Below are 19,582 nucleotides of genomic sequence, written 5' to 3'. Positions count from 1 at the left end.
TTTGTGTTGCAGGTGTGTGCATGTCCAGTCAGTGTGGGAGACATTTGCAGGAGGCTTGTGCCTATTCTGGTTGTGCATCTGACTTCTGTACATTCACTTTCTGCAGCAGGTTTGTGCATAATCAGATCAACAACAGGTGTTTTAATGAATCAGCAATGACTGAGAAAACAGTATTTTGTAGAATAATTCTTAATCAAGCTCTAATTGTGGAAAGAAGTCCTTGAAGATCTTGGAAAAGCATCCTGGCTCCCCCTTCTTTCCCCAAAAAAGGAGTAATTTCTTTCACAGCAGAATAGCACACACATACTCCCTCCCAGACCTTTACAGACCAGGTGTTGCTGCTTCTCTGCCTATGTAGAAATCACTCCCACTCAGCCAGTAGAGGTATCTGCTGGGTCTTTTCAAACTTATTTGTGGAACTGAGCTTTTGTTTTCAGTTAAGCAGGCTCAACTCAGTTTGGCTGGCGACAGTGCTGTCCTGTAATGGCCAAGAAGGGGAGATCGACGTGCTACAGGCAGGGTATACATGACATACAATCTGTAGTACAAGACAGCTCTCAAGGCGTGTTTGTTCACGATTCTAACTACCTTAACAACATCTCCTTAACCCACTACTCTGCCTAGATCCCCACCTACCCTTGCCTTTCAGATGGAAACAGTTACGCGCTCGCAGTACAATGGCTCCACAGGGCCACAAACCAGCTGTGCCAGGAGCCAAACCTGGTCCCCGAGCACAGGGCCCAGTTTTGCACACACACGAGTGCAAGACTCACGAACACGGCCTGTGCCCCACGTCCTGCACAAGGCCAGGGCTGGCTGCGCACCCTTTCCCGCCTTCAGGTTGAACTGAACCCCCTCACAAGTTTGGCCTTTATGACACACCCTAAAGATGTAAATGCTTAGCCGACTAATACCTGCTTCAATGGCACCGGAGAAACTAATTTACCTAGTTAACGCCGCTTGTTGAATCGGGTCGGCGAACGGCAGGGCGATCGTGGGTGGGCCGCAGCCCAAGCGGCGAGGAAGACTATCGCCGGCCTTTTACTTCCTCTCCGCCCGTGGCAATGAGGGGAGCCGGGCGGCTGCGTGGGGGTGGAGGACGGGGAGCAGGCGGGCAAAAGCTGAGGCAACAGCCGAGAGGAGGGCGAGGACGGGGACAGCCAGGGAGAGGCGAGCGAAGCCCGCTGAGGTAAAAGCCGCCGCGGCGGCGAAGGGGGGTGGCGGGGAGCGAAGGCGGCCGCGGGAGGCGGGAGCAGCCAGGGCGGAGGGAGGAGCGGGCGGCCGGGCGCAGCCAATTCTTGGGGCTCGTCCATTCCTCGGTGTGAGTCAGGCACGTCGGTGGGGTGATGCCACGGCGCCGGGAAGGGGCCGGCAGAGCCGCGGGACGCGGCGGCAGCGGGGAGCGGCCCGCTCGCGCGGGCTCGTCCCCTCAGCCCTGCCGGCGCCGCCGCTGAGGGGAGCGTTGCTTCCTCCTTCCCCTCCCTCACCGCGGCCGGCGCCATGGCGGGGGGAGCTGCGCCTGCCTCCTCCCAGCCCCTCCGCGCTCCCTGACGGGGCACACACCCGTCCCCACCGACGGAGGTACCGGGGCCACGGCCGGGCGGGCTGCGGCCCGAGGGGCGGCGGGAGGGCGGCGTCTTCGGGTTCGGGCGGAGCGGGGAGAGGCGGCCACGACGTGAGGGCGGGTCGGAGCGGTGTCCTGTGGCGATCGGGCAGGGGGGAGCGAGCGGTGGGGGCGGGCAGTGCCGGCGGGGAAGAGGAAGGGTCCCGAGGCGAGGGGCTTTCGCCGCTGCTCGCAGGCTCCATTCATCTGTGGCTCCTCCCTCCTTGCAGGCGGCTGCTTGCGGGTCTCGTCCTGGCGTCGAAAGGAAAACCCAAAAATTAGCCTTGCCCCGAGCTGAGCTGCGTGCTTCTCCAGAAGCTTGGGGAGGAAGGGGACTACAGAGAGGCCGTCCTTGCGTTTCATGTTTCGTCAGCCCGACAGCATTTTGGCTTTGATTCCATCTTGTTCCTACCTGTTCCTGGGCAGTGACGGGGAGAAGAAGAGGCACAGTCCCACCATGTCTCGTTACAGCCTCCATAATCTCCTGGACTGGATGTATGGGGGTGTGGACCCCAGTTTTGCTGGCAACGGAGGGCCAGAATGCGCAGCCTTTCTCTCTGGGCAGCAGCGCTTTCTGGAGAGTTTGATCTTCCTCACTGTGGGCGTTGTGGAGATCCTTCTGTCCCTGTGGAAGCTCAGGCAGCTGCATTTCAGGGAGCTGGAGGGTCACCTGCTGCAGCAGCCCCAAACTAAGCAGGAGAGTTTGGGCAAGAATGTGCTGCTGGTGGTGCTCTGTCTCATCTTCGGGCTGGAGGTGGGCTTCAAATTTGCCACCAGGACAGTCATTTACCTCCTGAATCCCTGCCATGTGGTCACTATGATGCAGGTAAGGCCTGTGTGCTGTCACCAGGAAGTTTGTTTTAGTTTTATGCTTACAAAGGACTCTTTTTTTTTTTTTTTTCCCATGGTCGGTTTGTGGACCAAAAGTGCATAGCAGAACTACAAATGCTGAGAATTGTTATAAACATTTTAAAACTGATTTAGTTTTTAATCAGCTGAATTGAAATCTATGAAAAAAACCCAATTTAAATGAAAAGATGAAATTATAGGTATGACTAAGTTCTAAATCTCTGGTTGAAAATGGAGAAAAGAAAGCTATCTCACACCTTGCTTTCACCTGATCCTTGTTTCAAGAATAGAAAATGCAGAAGTAAAATTTGCACCAAATAATGAAAACAATATTATTGCTAAAGCGGCTATGTAATTTACATGCAACTTTTTCAGGCAAGTGACTTTTAAGGGTGTGAATGTATTTTTGAAGGTGTTGAAGAAACAAATTACTCTTTAGCTTGTGCAGACAATGCTGAATAGTAAAGAAACAAGTATTCCCGTGACTCGTACATGGGGTGAACAAACCAATCTGGCTTAATATCTGTGGGTAAACTATGTGCTTTAATGACTTGTGGCTCGGTTGTTGATGCATGATAATGTTCAACTTGTGTAGCTTGCAAAATAATGGAAACATTCATAAACAGTTACTGAACTGCAGTATCTACAGTTTACAAGCTGTATTTGTCAGTAGTCCTGTGCATGGACTTAACTATCAGTTGTCCTGAGCTTGGTAAGGAGTGTGGGAGGTGTCAAAAATTATTATTTTTTTTTTTAATTTTGCTAGTATTGTACCCTCAACACTGGACAACTTAGAAAATTTAAGCTTCAGAATTAATAGAAGAATGTCAAAAAGGCTTTCATAAAATCTACTGTGATAGCAACATCTGTCTAAGATCAGTAACAGATGACAATCAGGCCAGTGCCATTCTCCCTTTGCAGAATGTTAAGTGATCTGGGCTGTATCAGAGCCAGCCAGTTGTTACTTTCATTCCTGGAGAGCATTTCCTGACAGGAATGGAAACATCTTTTCTGGTTGTACTAGGGGTTTGAGGGAGATGGTTATTATTTCAAGGGGGGAAAAACAAGCTCTTAAAACAATATTCAAGACTTTTACAGCAATTAACTTGCAGTTCCAGAACTTAATTAGTAGGTTATGTAAACTCCTAAGCAGCAACGCAACGTTAGCTCAGTATTTTGCACCGTAGGATACTTGCTTCCCATGAAGTGGTAACAATTGCTGTGCAATCAGTCAGTATTCATAATAAAGGGGAAAGTAGAATGTGTGCAACAGCTGTATAAATCATTAAAACAAAATAATATAGCCAGATTTCATTTCTTGGCAGTACTCAGTGTTTACTGGAAATTTTTCCTATTCTCTGGGAAAGTGAGGATATGTTACCGTTATGATTTGAAAGTTTAGTTGTCTTGATATAGTATTACAATATGATGTTATGATAAGTGTTCAGCAAAAGCTAATGCTTCTACATAAATGGGAGAGCTAGTGTTGCTTACTTCATTCATTAATGCTCTCCCCCAGGAAGAGAGAGACTTAACCTCTGTAGTGGGCAGTTCTTAATCTCTGTTTTACCAGTTGTGAAGCTTTTTTTTTTTTTTAATAATCCTATTCTAATTACTCACTAGAAGTGGTATTCCAGCATTGGTGAAATTGAGAAGATGGGTATATAATTCAGAAGTTGTGCCTCTTCATCCTCAGACAGATGTATTGGAAATAGCCCTGGGCTTAATTTAGAGCATGAAAATGGCTGCAAAACCAGCAGCTTTCAGGAGAGAAAACAGGTTAGACAAAAAGACAAATTATGACCTCCATCAGCAGAAAAGTAATATGTATTAGTTGGAATCTTGCAAGCATTGTTTTTCTGGCCTGAATTTACTGAGGGCAGCAGGTTGTCAAGATGAAATATATGATAATATAATTTATCCTTCACTTCTGTTCTTATAGTAGTTTGTACATAATCCTTCTGCTGTGCCTAAACATCAGGATGAACAAAGTAGGAGATGAAGTGATGAAACATGTGATAACAATCAGGATCATTTAAAAGGGAATCCAACAGTAGCTGTTGGTAAAGGTCTTTCAATTTGTTTTCCTTTTCTTCAGGGAAGACTGTTTCACCTCAGAGCAACAAAAGCTCTGGGCTCTGAGCCAAAAATATTTGGAACTGGAAAATATCCTTCACATTTTCTCTGCATAAAAGCAAACATTCTGCTTTTCAAAGATTTAAGACTCAAATGAAATAATGAAATAAAATGGGAATTACATCTGTGATGCATTTGGGCAGACAAAACTGTAATATAATGGATACTGAAATCTACAAATGAGTCTGTTTTGATCAGGTGTCTAATTTCTGCCTATCACGCCAACCTGTGTTAAATCAAATCTTTTTCATAAGTGGGAAGAACTAGTTTAGATGTGTCATTGCAAGGATGAAGTGTTGATCAAATGAACATATTTAACTGCCTAAATGGTTCTCATGGTTAGTAAGTTTCAGAGAATTTGTTGCCATCCTGCCACCTAGTTGCCTTATCTAGAAACAGTGCTACTCATTTCCTGCCCTAGTCTATCTTTTGGCTTCTTGCATAGCTTTTGGAGGAAGAAGGGCAATATTGTTTCTTCACCAGTGATGTAAGTGCAGCATCATTGAGAGATAAACACTTTTGGTTTTAAAAATTTATATATACTTTTAAACCAAAGGTGAATGGAAACTTCTGTGGTTTCTTTGACAGCTATCTGACAGGGAGAGGGGTGTTTTTGTGCAGTACAATAATTAGTGTTGGGTGTAGCAAGGGGGGAAGTCTATGAAAGAATTCATACAGAGCTCTTTCTTTACATCAAGAGTGGTCTTACAGAAAATGATATGAATAATGCTATTAAAAAAAACCCCAACACTCTTTTTAGGGCTGAGGATATGATTTGACTAATGATACTGCTGTAAACCTGGAATAAAAGAGTATCCTAAAGGAGAAATATTAAGTCCACTGAGATATTGCAAACCTATTCTCCTTTGCATAGCAGGAAAAAATTCAGCATATGTTTAGGGGACCAAGTGTTATATTTTCAAGACATTAATCCTTTTGAGTATTTTAGGGCCTGTAATTATGGTACTGAAATTGAAGATGTGAAGGAAATCTTTTAAGTTTCTGATTCAGCAGTGTAAGAGGGAGGATTCACCCAACAGGCAATTACAACAATATTTATTTCTTTAAAAATTTTGTGAAGGAGACTTACAGCAGCATCCAGAGCATGGTTGTTGAGAAGTGTATACATAAATGTTGTCTCCCTGTGTATGAGTATCAGAATACTTAGAGCATTGCTTTAATAAGGTGAAAGGAAAATTTCATGCCTTGCAATGTCAAACCCAATTTGTTTATCTGTTCTATATTCTTTAATGTATAAATTTTTAAATTTTTCAATCAAAACACTTGTGTTCACATTGCAGTTTTTAATTTCAGGCTCAGTGAAGGAACAGTTAGAATTTCCATCAAAACTCTGTGTTCTTCATGGTTGTTCCTGTACCTCTAGTTTGTAATTTCTGATGCACTTATTTTTCAAGCTGTTACTCACAATTGGTGAAACTGTAATGAAGATGCATAAACACAGACATCTCTTGATGTCCTGTAAGACATTAAGCTGGAGTTAACAGACAACTGAGATTAAATGTAGAGAAATATAAACTAGGATCCAGAGATAACATTACTCTGTATTGCAAAAGAGAAATTTGGAAAACAAAACGTAAGGAAAAACTATTGTGCGAAGCCATCCAAATCGGAGTTTGTGGGTAACAACAGTAGGGTGAAGTGATCTCGAAAGGTCCTGTCCAACCTTAGTGATCATGTGATTATTATTTTTTTCTTTTTTAAATTTGAATTTTAGGTTTGGGAGTTGGATCTTGAAACCGATAGTTTTAATTTGGTTTCTTGGAGCTTTGCTAAGACTATTAATTTCTGAACATTGAAGGTTATGACTGACCAGTTCGTAGAAATTAAAAGTGCATGTGTATGTTTCTTGAAACCTTGTTTAGGGAATTGACAGAAACATGACTGTTATCTAACCCTAAAATGATAGGTAGAGCTAGTCCTTCTCTAACTGTTGTAAATTGTCAGCTTCCTTGATTTTAATATGCCAGTGCCTTCTTCCAGAATGGTGACTTAATATCAATCTGGGATTTTTTTGTTTTGTTTTGGGAAGAGTTTTGCAATTGTTCTTCCCACAGAATCATTTCTCAGCAGTAAATCCTCAGTTGGTAAGTTGTCATAATTCTGTTCCAAATCTACACTGAATTATTGCATTTGAGACAGGTAAGGACTCACATTTGTCTGGAATAAAGAAAATGTTTTTGTCGGAAACACGTGTATTGCTGGATGATTACTTCAAATAGTGATTTTTTTATTTTATTTTTTTTTAGGTAAAGGAGAAGTAATAGGTGGGAAAAAAGCAAAGGAACGAAGCATAGGGAAGTCCAGTTCCGTCCAGTTATCTCAATCCAATGTTTTCGTAACTAAAACCAGTACTAAGTGTATCTGCAGTTCAGTAAATACTAAATCCTCTGTTCATTATTTCCAGTTTTAACTTCTTTAGAGACCTGTATCCTTTCTGTTCTCTGCAAAAGAGGCTACTGTGTTTTGGGAAACAATGGGCTGTTTTCAGAACTTAGATAATAAACATAGCTTGACTGAATTCTGCATCATTTGGGAATATCTCCCTCTCTCTCCCCTTCTCTCTCCTCCTTTTTTTTTTTTTTTTTTTTTTTTGTTTTAAACCTTGGATTAAATCTGATTATGTGGTCAAATGTGATTTTTTTCAAGATTTTTTCTGCATTTAATTTGTGTACACTGCTACTAAATGCTTTGTAATACTTGGAAGAACCCAGTTAAATTGCGTATGTTTTTTGGTATTCTGTCTCTTCAAAACCTTGAATTAAAATTAAAGGGACATTCATATCCTGTTAGTTGAGAGTGAATATGAATAACCTTTGATTACAGAAAATCAGTAAATTTTTGTAGAAATGACACTGAATAACGTTATTGGGCTATATGAGCAACAGCCCACAAGTAAAAGTTTAATCAGATGCTAAATTTTTAAAAGGTAGCAGTGTTCTAAATCAAAGATGTTTTTCAATAGTTTTGTTCACTGCTTAATGTATTAAGATTGTTGGGCAAGATGTAGAGCAGCGAAGGCAAAATTTCCTATCTATATATACATTTTTCAAAGTGTAAGTCTCTAAATGTAAGCTTCTAAATCTCCCTTTTTGTATGTTTGCATGTTTCCCTTATCTACATAATTTTTGTGTATGCCTCCAATGTTCCCAAACCTGGTACTGCTACCTGTAGAACTTGTAATTTTTAAAGCACCTCAGAGGACAGGACTCGGTTTCAGGAGATATGATAAAACTGAAATTTAATATCTTAAGGATTGTAAAAAAATATTTGAAAAAAGCAAGTCTATCTATTTTGAGTTAAAGTATGATTTATTCCTAAATCAGTACATTTAGGAGGTGCGTGAGACTGTTGTAGCAAGGTCAACAATCCTTTCAGTGCTCTGAAATGCTATCTGGTAGACATAAAATTCATCACTTAAGTTTAAGTGGAAGATGCACATAATCACAGCTCACAAACATTGGATTATGAAGAATGCAGGTTGATTTTTTTAGATCTGCAAAATACACAAGTCTTTATCACAAGTTAATTAGCAGTTATAATTCTTCATAAAGCTGATGGCTAGAGAGGAAGTTCATCATAGTGTGTGATGAGTAAGGGCAGATGAAGAACAATTAAAGCACTGAAAGCACCTGTATTTCTTATTGGCGAGCCTTATTTTTTAAAAAAGAGTGCATTTTACTGTTAGAATTATGATAGCAGTTGAAGGGGTATAGATATAAAATGACAGGTCATGAGACAGATCGTCAGTTCCTTTATACTCAGTCTGGGATGCTCCAAAATTTAATTAATTTGGCTTTCAAAAAAACCATGGCTTGCTTGTATAGTTTAATCTGCCCTTGGTTCCAATAAATGTCAATATTTTCTTAATTGTTACAATTTATTTTTAAGCAGTGATTTTGTTGTGTTTAAAAAAACACTGTCAACTGAAGTTTAGGGGCTTTAACTGATACTGTAATTAATGTAATAATTATTTATTGAGCTGAGGAAAAACTTTTCTGTGATAATTGTAACACTACACGTGGTTTATTTCACCATTGTGCTTATTTTTAGTAAATCCCAGCATATAGTAGAGAAATTGAGGAAATTCTAGCATGAGGCAAAGATTCTTAATCAGAAATAACAGTAGTTTTTAATTTAGTATAAAAAGAATAACAAACATGTCTTAAGGCTGTGAATCTCAGTTTTCTTTGTTTGAAGAGATTACAGTTCAGCCACTTTAATTTAGACAAGATTTGGCCAGTATGTGCTTTATCTTCAGCTGAAAATGTGCATGCTTTGGTCAGGGTGATAGGGATCACGGTAATTTGTAATGCTACCAATGGATGTTCTAGTTGAGGGATTGGAGATTAAAGCTCTAGGTTAAGCCTTTGCTTTGAAGTTGCCAGAATTTGGAAGTACCTGCTGTGCTTGAGGATAGAATGCATAATTTGGTAATTCTCTCCTTTATTCTGTATATTCTTAGGAGAAAAGCCTATAAAGAGGGTTATTATCTGAAGGCTGTTAGATGAGTAATTACGTAATCAGATATTGGGGTTTTTTAATGAGATCATCATAGATGTAAAGAAATATCAATCAAAGTGTAACAGGTAGTTTGAGCAACACATTATGTAAAGACAGGCCTTTTTAAAATTTATTTTTACCTATTCTGTTTCTTTTTTCCTTTTTTTTTTTTTTTTTTTTGAGAATGGAGCTAATAATTGTTTCAGTGTACTATCCAGTGTTGTATCACTGTTGTCTGTAATACATTTTTAGGATGGATTTTTTTTAACCTATTTAGCAGTTTCACACACCATTCCACTTAGGTTGTTTGCCAGCAGCTTAGGCTAAAGTTTCAGGAGTAGCTGCCTGAGGCCTTTAGGAACTTCAGTGGAGTGGTGGACTAAACCTAACAGCAGCAGTACCCATATTGGACACCTTATAAATTCCGTGGATTGGGATGACTTTCATCTAATGATTTCCGTTCTGAAACCCCCTTCTTTGTTACCTCCCTGGCATTGCTGTAAATGTTTACATCCTAGTCACAGCTGAATGAGTTTTACTGCAGTGGTTGTACATCAACCACATTCCTGTCGCAATCTGAGCTGTGTTGATGTTCCCCGAGAACAAGTTCAATACCATGAATTTGAAACCTGTGAAGAGTGTAATGGGACTCATGTTTCTCGTGACACTTCCTCGGGCTTTAGATAGATGTGGTAAGGGTTTACTTTTATTCAGATTGCCAAGTAATTAGTGTCAAGTGAATTGAATTGTTTATATTTTAATACTTTGGTAGTTAGTGAAATGCCAGCTTAAATTATCAGGAATACGATGTTCTGTGCGTTAGCTTTTATGGATTATGTCACTGTTTCTGTTTATTTGGCAAAAATTATCTGTAATAATAAAGCTATTAGATATTTGTTATCCTGCTGCTTTTAAAGATTACAAATTTCTGTTGTAAATTGAGGAATTGTGAACCGTGATAAGAAAAAGGTATTGCTGACTTTGAGGCAGAGTAGAGCAAGACTTTTCTGCTATGGTTTTTCTTTCATAGGAAGCTGATAGGAAACATCATGCTTGGGGAAAAAGTAACAAAAGTAAGTGTATATGAATACGCACATGAGAATCTTATTGTGAACTCATGCAAGCTTCCACAGTGTCACTGACAGGTATAAGTGCAAGCTAAGCTAAATTCAGTGCAAATTAAATTTCTTAATACATTGGACTTTCAAATTTTTTTTTTTTTTCAAGTCAGCCTTTTTTGTTCTTTTGTCCCCAGGTAAATTTTTGATTGTCAGAGTTTGCTAAAGCATTAAACTAGTGAAGGGCTGGTTCCAATAGTGATTAGAGAAAAAGGAAGAAAAATAATCTCTGTGACACTTTTTCTCTGAAATACTAATTCTTAAGTTGTGATAACTAATTCTACTGCACACAAAGAAAGACCTGAATGTTGTGTTAATTATTAACCCTAAAATATGAGAAGTCTAGAAATCTTCCACGTAAGACTGTAAAAGGGAAGAAGGTGGGTATGGTTTTGTCGAGTAAACAAACTATGCCTGTAGAAGGGGAGACTAATCTACAATGTTCCAATGAACGTATATAATTTACAAGACATTAGATTGTAGAGTATGGAAATTGTTCAACTTGCTTACACTTCTTCCATCCCTGGATGGAAGTGGGAAACTGGGAGGTTGGGAGGAGGAACAGGCAACAACTTCTGTTCCTAGAGTCTGGTTTATATAACACAGAAAATTTTACTGTAGTACTACTTAATGCTCTGCCAGCCATGTTGCTTTGAATCATGAGTATTCTTACTTCTAGATTAACAATTCCACAGGACACATTAATTAATTAATCCCTGAGCCTGTCTTGACAGTAGCAGTAAGGCAGCTGTGATTTTTATGCTAAAATATTAAATTAATTCAGCTTGCTGCTATTTAGTAATAAGAATGTAACATTTTTTGATCTCTGTTTTCCCTTCAGACTTGGCAATCTGAACTTGTCAAACCACAGTTATGTTTGGTGGTGTGGTTTTTTTTTTTTTTTTTTAGAGTTACCTTTTAGAAGGCAAACAGGTGGCTTTTAAGTGATATGGCTGTTCTATGCTGAACTGATAGTTTATACAGAAACAGTTGACATCTCACATACCTAGATGCTGAATCAAAGCTGTATGATGGGGTTGTTAAAACATAACTTTCTGATGATAGGGTGATTGTTTTGAGTTTACTTAAAAAATTAATTTCAGGGTTAATTAACAAAATCTACATCTTTTAAATTATCCAATGGCTTGAATGGTCTTGCCTTATGTTTTACCATTGTGGGGGAAAATGGATGGTTTTTGAATGTACAGTAAAAGACACTTAACCTTACGATTGTATAAACCAGCCTTTTAAACATACCTCTTAATCTCTTCTGCTCTGCATGGTACTTTTATACTCTTAAGAAAGGGTGAAAATTTTTATTTCAGTGAAGATTGACCAAAGCCTGTTTCTCCCCCCCCCCCCTTTTTTTTTTTTTTTTTTAGAAATTCATTCTAGTTTTGGATTAATCCAGTTTGCATGAATTTTTCTAGACATTAAAAACGAACTTCTTCCAGTTTTCATTTTGAAACAGTGTACTAAACCAGTCAATTTATGATCTGGTTAAATGATCATGACTGAATGTTTGAAAAGAAAGATAATGTTTCCAGTCTGCTGCAACGAGATACTAAATCAAACAGGCGGCTCAGGGACAGACAAGCTGCTGTTTTGAAAGGTAAATGAAATCTGTTCTGCATGTGTGAGATACAGTGGTTTTACTTCTATTTTCTGACAGAAACAACTCTACTCAGACATCTGTAGTGTTCCCATTGATGTTGTAAGTGCTACTTTGTGTGATGTTTAATCTGGAATGGTTAGAGTTGTGTGACTTGTTCTTTTCTTCCCCCACTGCCTTTTGAGTTGTCTTCTTTTGTCTTTTTAGTTTGTTTCTGATCAAACAAGATGATCTTTGTGTTATGCATGTTTCTGTCTCAGCAAGACTAAGACTGGTAGAAGAAGAGTCTTTTGTGACAAGTTTTGACTGCACTCTGCCTCAGTGTACTAACTGAAAAATGGTGTCATTAAAATACTTCTGAAGGGAGCTCCTAGGTGTAATATTTTGTAGAGGCTTGGAATGTTTTGGAATCAAAAAAACTTGGAGATCCAGCCAAGTCATAGGACAAAAAATAATAATAAAAAAAAAAATCAGTGAGCTCTGTCTATTTAGAATGCTCATGGAGTGAGGCAATAACATTCAATGAATGGAATGGTATCCCAGCTTAGATATTTGAAGAGGTGTTTTACTTCAGAGACCGTATTGCTGTTATACCTTTTAGTCACATCCTTTTTGAACAAAAGATTGTGTGTATCTTTTGAGAATAGCTCTTGAGATTTTTATTAGTCTTGATTTTGAAATGTTGATTACTAATACTAGCGGTGGAATTTGCCATGCTTATATGTCAAAGAAACTAGGAAATATTAGACAAATACAAAAATTTGAAGCTGGCAGAAATTATTTTATGGCACTGGTCTCAAAGATTTTGAAACCTGTAACATAACTTATACATCCTTGCCAGTATATGAAAATTTTCCTATACGTAACTCTAGCATGTACCACAGCCTCTCATTTTAGGTATTTAATCAACTGGTTTTAGGATCTCTATTTCAGGCAATTCATGGCTCATAGTGACAGGCTGGGTAAAATGGTTGCAGGCATTGTAGTATAGTAGATTTTAGCTACTATAGGTAGTGGCTCACTAATATGTTTGGGACTGTATGTTGAAGTTTGTTTCTCAATATCTGAATACGCTGGGGTTGTAATAAGGTAGATTTAGTAAAATCTCATCTCTATTTTTTTTTCCCCTTCCTTCCAAAAAAGTAATACATAACAAATGTACTGTAGAGGCATTGCTGGAACAAAATCCCACAGTTCCACAACAACAAAAACCTTTTCCTTTCTTACCATTTTCAATCTAACCATACAGTTAAATGGAAGATAGGAAACCTGTTGTGGTTTGGGCCTGATCGGCAACCAACCACCGCAGCGGGTCACCCTCCCTTCCCTCTCCCCACCTGGGAATGGGGAAGGGGATTAGAGGGGTGAAGGGAGACTCGCAGGCTGAGATAAGAACAGTTTAATAATGACAATAAAACGAGAACAATAACGATGATAGGAGGAAAACAAAAAGAAATATATAAACAGGCAATGTACAGCGTAATTGCTCCCCACCCGCTACCCAATACCCAGCCCGTTCCCGGCCAGCGACCCCGAGATACCAAGATCCCACAATCGCAATCCTGGAAGCGAGAGAGAGCTCCTTCCCAACCACCCCTCCTTTATATAGTGAGCATGACGTTCCATGATATGGAATATTTCACTGGCCAGTTAGGGTCAGGTGCTGTGGCCGTGCTCCGTCCCTGCTCCCTGTGCCCTTGCGCACGGGCAGGACATGGGGAGTTGGGGAGTCCTTGAAGTCACGGTAGCAGCTGAAAACATCAGTGTGCTATCAGCATTTTTCCTGTACCAAACCCAAAGCTAAATCCAAAACACAGCACTCATCTAGTCCCTGAAAAGGAATATTAACTCTATTTCAGCCCAAACTAAGACAAAACTGGATATGTTTGATGGTTTGTATTCTTTACTTTTTTTCCACCTCTCTATACTGATGCACTTGCCCATTGCACATCTAGATTTAAGCAAAGTGTAAAAGAGGTTGGTTGAATAAAATTCTTTTTGTATGAACTTGAAATATCAAATAATGGAAACCTCTAATACTGCCAAATTAATGTGATAATTGCAGCACATGTAATGTTTGAAATGCAAGAAGTAAAAATGCTATTAGGGGTTAACAGTGAATAGAGATAAGGAAATTGAATTGTATTAAGGGAAGGTCAGATTAAAGTTAACAGTTCTTTTTGGATTCATGATGTTGCAGTCCTCTGTGGATTTTGGGGTGTTTGTTTAAGTATTGGATTTTTTCCACAATTCTGAAATTTGAGTACCTATTCCTGTCAGATTTTGGTACTAGGAAAACTGATATAATCAATTAAAATACATAACTTTCTGCAAAACACCAGCTTATTTTGGTTGATATTTAGCCTTTTTTCCATGCATGTGAATTTGACTTTTACCTAGAGACACTACTGCAATATCAAGGAGTAATTATTTTTGTAAATTTGGACTTCTAAAAATGAATTTATGAGAAATGATCCTTTTTTTTCCCAGCTACCCGGTTCCTTTTTAATAGTAACATTTCCCTTGTTTAGCTATGCTTTCTGTTAAGGATTAAAAAGAGAATTAACAGGGATTTGTGGAGGACCAATGTAATACTTTGTGATATCTACCTGTTGCTACCTATCATTCTGAATAAACTAATGCAATGTTACCTTCTTACTGCCTTCAGAATAGGCCTTTTACATACAGCCTCTTCTGCCTGCTACACTGACACAGCCAGGTTTGAGGAAATTATGATCTCTGAAGTTTACTGAACTCAAAAGGTGTTTCTTGGGAACTCCATTAAATACTGAATGACAGGGCCACACGTTTCTTTTAGAAAAAATTTAAAAACATATTACTACAGGCAGAAAAATGCCATCCTTTTCCTTCTGCCTTCCAGCCTGTCTCAGGCTTGCAGATACCATTTGAAGCTTTCTCTTCTTCTTAGTTCATGGTTGGAAGAAGGGAATGTAGAAGAGACTGATTTCTGGGTTAGTTCAGAGCAACCATGAGTTTAGTCAAAGATCTTGTCTCAGTGAAGGAATAGTTAAGCAGTGCAGTCCTGTACGTTAGTTTCCAAATTATTACAGCCCTGCTGATCCATCGTGTGTTGCGGTGTGACCTTTGTATTTGAGCTTATGCGGGGCAGTGCTGGCCGTGCAGTTCTTCATGCCAGAAGTATTTTCCTTAGGGATGGGCAATGATATTTATGATCTTGCAGAGCAATTATGAAGTATATTGACAGAATTGCAGACTTCTGTTTTCATATGGGTCCTCAAGGTTGAAGTGAACTTCAGTTTGCGGATTGACCGGCGTTACGAGTTTCTTTAAAATTTACTGCCTGAGAACAATTGTAGAATCTTCTGGGTCTGTGCTGGTGAAAAGGATTCAGACATCCTGGCTCACAATGTTGTACTCACCTAGGGCTTGTTATCTGTACATTTCCTCAAGACCACTCATGATTTTTGTACCCTTGCTTTCTCTCACTCACCTATAATCTTTTACATATTGAAGAGTCTTGTTGTGTTAAATCAACCTGTGTATGGAAGATGTTCTATACTTTTTGATTGTTCTTGTTGACCTATGTAGCCCTTTTCTAAATCTTTTCTTTTTGAGAGAGAGGTTAAAGGGGAAGGGAATTCTGTGCCCCGAATTCAGCCTATCAGACAATTTTATAGTTTATTTTTCTTTCCTGAAATAGTTACTTTTGTACAGCTTGGATTTTCAGTTATTTTTTTTGTCCTTTAATTTGTAATGTGAAAATGTAACAGGTGACAGATCTGACAGAATAAGGAGGGACATTGAAGTTGTATCTTAGTGCTTCTAAACTGAATGGTTAGTTATTCTGCCTTGAATAAGGAGAAGCCTACTGCAGTGTGCTTTAAAATATATGCTGCCCTGTTTGTGCTCGAACTCTGCAGTGTGGCGGTGAAGCGGGGTTCACATCCGTGCTAGACAGAGCGCGTAAAACCTGGAGCGTTCCAGCAGGAAAACAGAGGCTGGGAACTCTTCACAGCCATGCCGCTAATTTAATATGACATCGTGTGGTTTATAAAACATAGCTGTTTCTTCCTGCAAGGCAAAGGATTTTATTTCCAGTATGACAGTGAAATGTAATATGATTATGGGATAAGTATGTGAGCACTTGTGTGTTAGAGCCTGTGAGCTTGTCTGCTGTGAACTAGGTATTTTAAGACTGCTAATCAGTCTGAGCTGAATGATGACACTCTATAATGTTTGAGTCTACTTAGTGATACAGTTCTTTGAAAATCAGATGCAAGGGTGTCTTGTAAAACATCCCTTTTAAGAAGCTAAGATTTATTTATCATAAAAAGTGTATACATATTGAGAGAGAAAGTGCTTGATATTAAACTGCTAAAACTGAAACATTTGAAGATCTCTTCCACTGTCATGAAGTTTTAACATAAACATTCTAGTTACAATTTTTCTGTTGTCATAAGAAATGGGAGTCAGGCTTATTTGCTGAAAGATCACTCGTAAGAAAGGGACTTGCATGCTTAAAAATATTAAATATTTTTTTTTCCTTCGTCAGTTGCTGAAACTGTTTCTTGCAGTCGAGTTGACATAAAAATAAGCAGCTGTGAATTTGTTCTCTTCTTTGCCTGTCTCCATGGCAGTGAAGTATTTTAGATTGGTATGTCCATCTCGGTCTTTGTGACAATACCATCCTTTTTTAATACTAGCTTTTTTTTTTTTTTATCTTCAGTGGTGAGATTCAGACAGTATACAGACTTGTATTGTGGTTTTTACTCTACCATGTGGTAGTCGGAGCACTCTGCAGTGTATCAGAAAAAGAAATGACTGGTGTGATTAAGACATATTTCTGGTTTGATTATTTTGTGCATATAGAGAAAAGGGTCAATCTGGTTTTGTTAAAGATGTAGGAAATAAAAAGGAAATAAAATTCTATATTGGGAGAGCAGAGTTTCTTCCATGAAGGTGTGAACTGTGCTTCGAAAGTAACGTGTATCTTCTGTCAGATTTCTTAATTTAAGGAAATCAGAAAATAATCTGAATTTAAGTCTGGCTGAAGTATTGAGACTAAATATCTCCTTTTGCTTGCATACAGCATGGAGTCTTTAAAAAGTTTTACTAATGCATGCAAGTAGCATGGGAAAAAATAGTTATTGTAAGAAACCGGTATGGTCTCCAAAGAAGGGAAAATATAGTCCACAACTCAAGGGACTTAGTTTAGTTAGTAAACAAAGTTTATTGCAACAATATGCAATGATGAAATAATAAAGAATAATAAAAGTGTTAGGAGCTTTTCCCAGAAGCCATATGGGTCTTATGTGCAAGGTGGTATATAGACATCTCATAAGATTTTCCTGGCATATAGTTTTTCCTTTTTTTTTTTTTTTCTCTTAACACAAAAAGGCATCCATTAGTGGGTTGTTATCATGCATGTTATGCTCTTTTCCTCTTTAACCTGCCCTGACGAGTTGAAATTACTTGCTTTTTCAATACAAGACTGCAGAGAAACTCTGATTGGATTTTAACAGTATTCACTAACAAAATGCCGTGAGGTTCAGTTAAATTTGTTGCCTTCTTCTTGCCTTTATTACAGTTCTGTATGACTTAGTAAAAACAATTTTTGTGTGTGTGTGCATGTTCTAAACTGTTATTGACACTGACTTGAATTAAATGTACAAGTAAGTGAATCAGAGAAATAAATGGCTGTGAATTAAGAATTTGAACTGGAAATAAAATATATAGAATTTGTACATTTATTTGTATGGTAACCACAGCAAGACCCTTTTATACACGAGGGCTCAGTAGTATGATCCAGGCTTCAACATTTCGACTGTTATGGCAGCAAGTACATGATCTGGTAGTAAATAATTTGAATGTACATCAGGGGCCTCACCCCAGCCCTGCAACATTTCAGAGCAACATGGTTGATGAATTGTCTAATCTGACTTGTCCACAAAGCAGAAATATTCTCTAAATGTTTTCATTTGAAGTTATTTAATGATAATTTGTTTTGTAGGTTGGCAGTAGAATAATCTATTGTGAAATTATTTTAGCAACAGCAGTAAAAACAGTAGGTGAAAGTCTCATCTTTGCAGTAGTGGATGATATAAAAAATAGTATTTTTATCACTGAACACTTGTGTAGTAATCTCTTCATACCTAGTGTAAGACTTGCCAATATGAAGTTTTTTAAGTTGCTGTGAGAGGTGTTGGACAGCAGTATCAAAAGATAATGGTTACCTTATAAATTTAGATGTGGTATGATTACAAATCAAAAATGCTTTATTACATAAAAATTTAAATCTGGTCCTATTTGTCGTAGGAGTATGGCCTCAAAGAAGAACAATTGTATTCAGTTACTTTCAGTCTTGTGAAATAGCTGGCTAATAATTGGTGGAAATTTTACAGTACTTTAAAAATACTCTGAGTCTGGCAATGAACATATTTAAAGATGACTACTAAGCTTATGGATAGAGCAGGTCTGTGGTAGCCTTGTTTTGGGAAGTATTAAGAGGCTTTATAGACAGTCATTTTGCATGACATCTTTGTGCCCTGCTGAAGTGATGGGAGGTATTGTAATTGTAAATGCTTGGTTTTCAGCACAGCAAGGATTTTATGATTGAGGACTAAGGTTGCTGCTGTAGTAAAATGATGGGCAATACAGTAATCTGCTTTATGAGCGACCTTTTATAACTACAACATCAAACAGGCTAGAGTTTGACTTGTTTCTTAGGCACTGGCAGAAGCCGAACCGTAGCTGCTGCTCATACCGCCTAAATCCTTTTATGTGTAGGTAAAGTGAGACCTTTTAATTTGTTCAAGATTTAGTCTTTTCTAGTTCTGCTGTAAAACAGTTCTTCTGGTTGGAAATGATTTGGGACATATGGAACAGGGAAAGAAAGATACAGAAAATGGAGTCTGAAAGACATTGTATCATTAATTTAAACTTGTTTTTAACATTTCAGATTTTTCTTCTTGCCTGTCCTCCATGTCGGATTGCAATGATTCTCTTCAGGTAATGCTTCTTCCTTACTGTATTTCTGTCTACTTGCATAATATATTTTAGAATTTAAACACAGTTTAAGTCATAAAATACTAAGATCTGTATCCATTTGGAAAGGCATGTTGGTTTGAAAAATGACACCTTGAAAAAGGTCAGGGCTTAAATCGTGGATACCCTTGGTTCTTTTGTACCGGTGGTTTTGGCCCTGCTTAGCAACATGAATTAGCTCAGTAACAGATGAGAATGGAAGCATCTTTCTACAGATTAATCTAATTGCACGTGTCATTTACGTCATGGGCCTTGTACCTTTTTATTATCCTCACTAAAAATCAGTAACTGGGCTTCACTGAAGGCCATGCACACAGTATTGGTTTAGTTTTAAAACTGTGTATATAGAAGTTAAATAGTGAAAGCAAATTCTTGCCAATTTGGATATTTCTCAAATCTATGCAATCTTTTCTAAAATACTGCGTATTGTTACTGACTTTAGGAACCACGGGAGTTCTAGTGTGCAGGAAGCTCTACTGGGCTACTGCAGTCGAGTCCAGTCGGCAGCTGAGGGCTGTAACTAGTCCTGTTGGGGGGGGGGTTGACGGGACCGTCCCGACAGAGTGGCAGTCAGGAGTGGCTCTAGTTGCCACCGTGACAGTTAACTCGGTTCTTTCTTCTCTTAGTCTAAGCAGTGACTGGAAAAATGATGCTGGGGGCATGCTTCAGGAATTATTTTGGGACTGCTACTGTGTGTCTACAATGTTTCCTGCTGGT

The 19,582-nt window shown here is 38.8% G+C and overlaps 1 protein-coding gene across 1 annotated transcript in view; it reads left to right on the top strand.

Moving 5' to 3' along the window:
• The first annotated feature begins 958 nt into the window (after positions 1-958).
• The window catches only part of TMEM164 (transmembrane protein 164), a 44,018-nt gene continuing 25,394 nt past the window's right edge, over positions 959-19,582 (top strand). The window contains exons 1-3 of the mRNA XM_032996161.2: positions 959-1,581; positions 1,834-2,429; positions 18,780-18,829. Of these exons, the coding sequence (XP_032852052.1) occupies positions 1,965-2,429; positions 18,780-18,829 (515 nt within the window). The 5' untranslated portion in view covers positions 959-1,581; positions 1,834-1,964. The remainder of the gene's footprint in view (positions 1,582-1,833; positions 2,430-18,779; positions 18,830-19,582) is intronic.

The sequence above is a fragment of the Tyto alba genome, unplaced genomic scaffold (assembly GCF_018691265.1).
Source record: "Tyto alba isolate M040663 unplaced genomic scaffold, T.alba_DEE_v4.0 Super-Scaffold_5, whole genome shotgun sequence".
Classification (NCBI taxonomy): Eukaryota; Metazoa; Chordata; class Aves; order Strigiformes; family Tytonidae; genus Tyto; species Tyto alba.
Note: the sequence above shows the minus strand (reverse complement) of the source record. Positions and strands in the feature narration are given on the sequence as shown.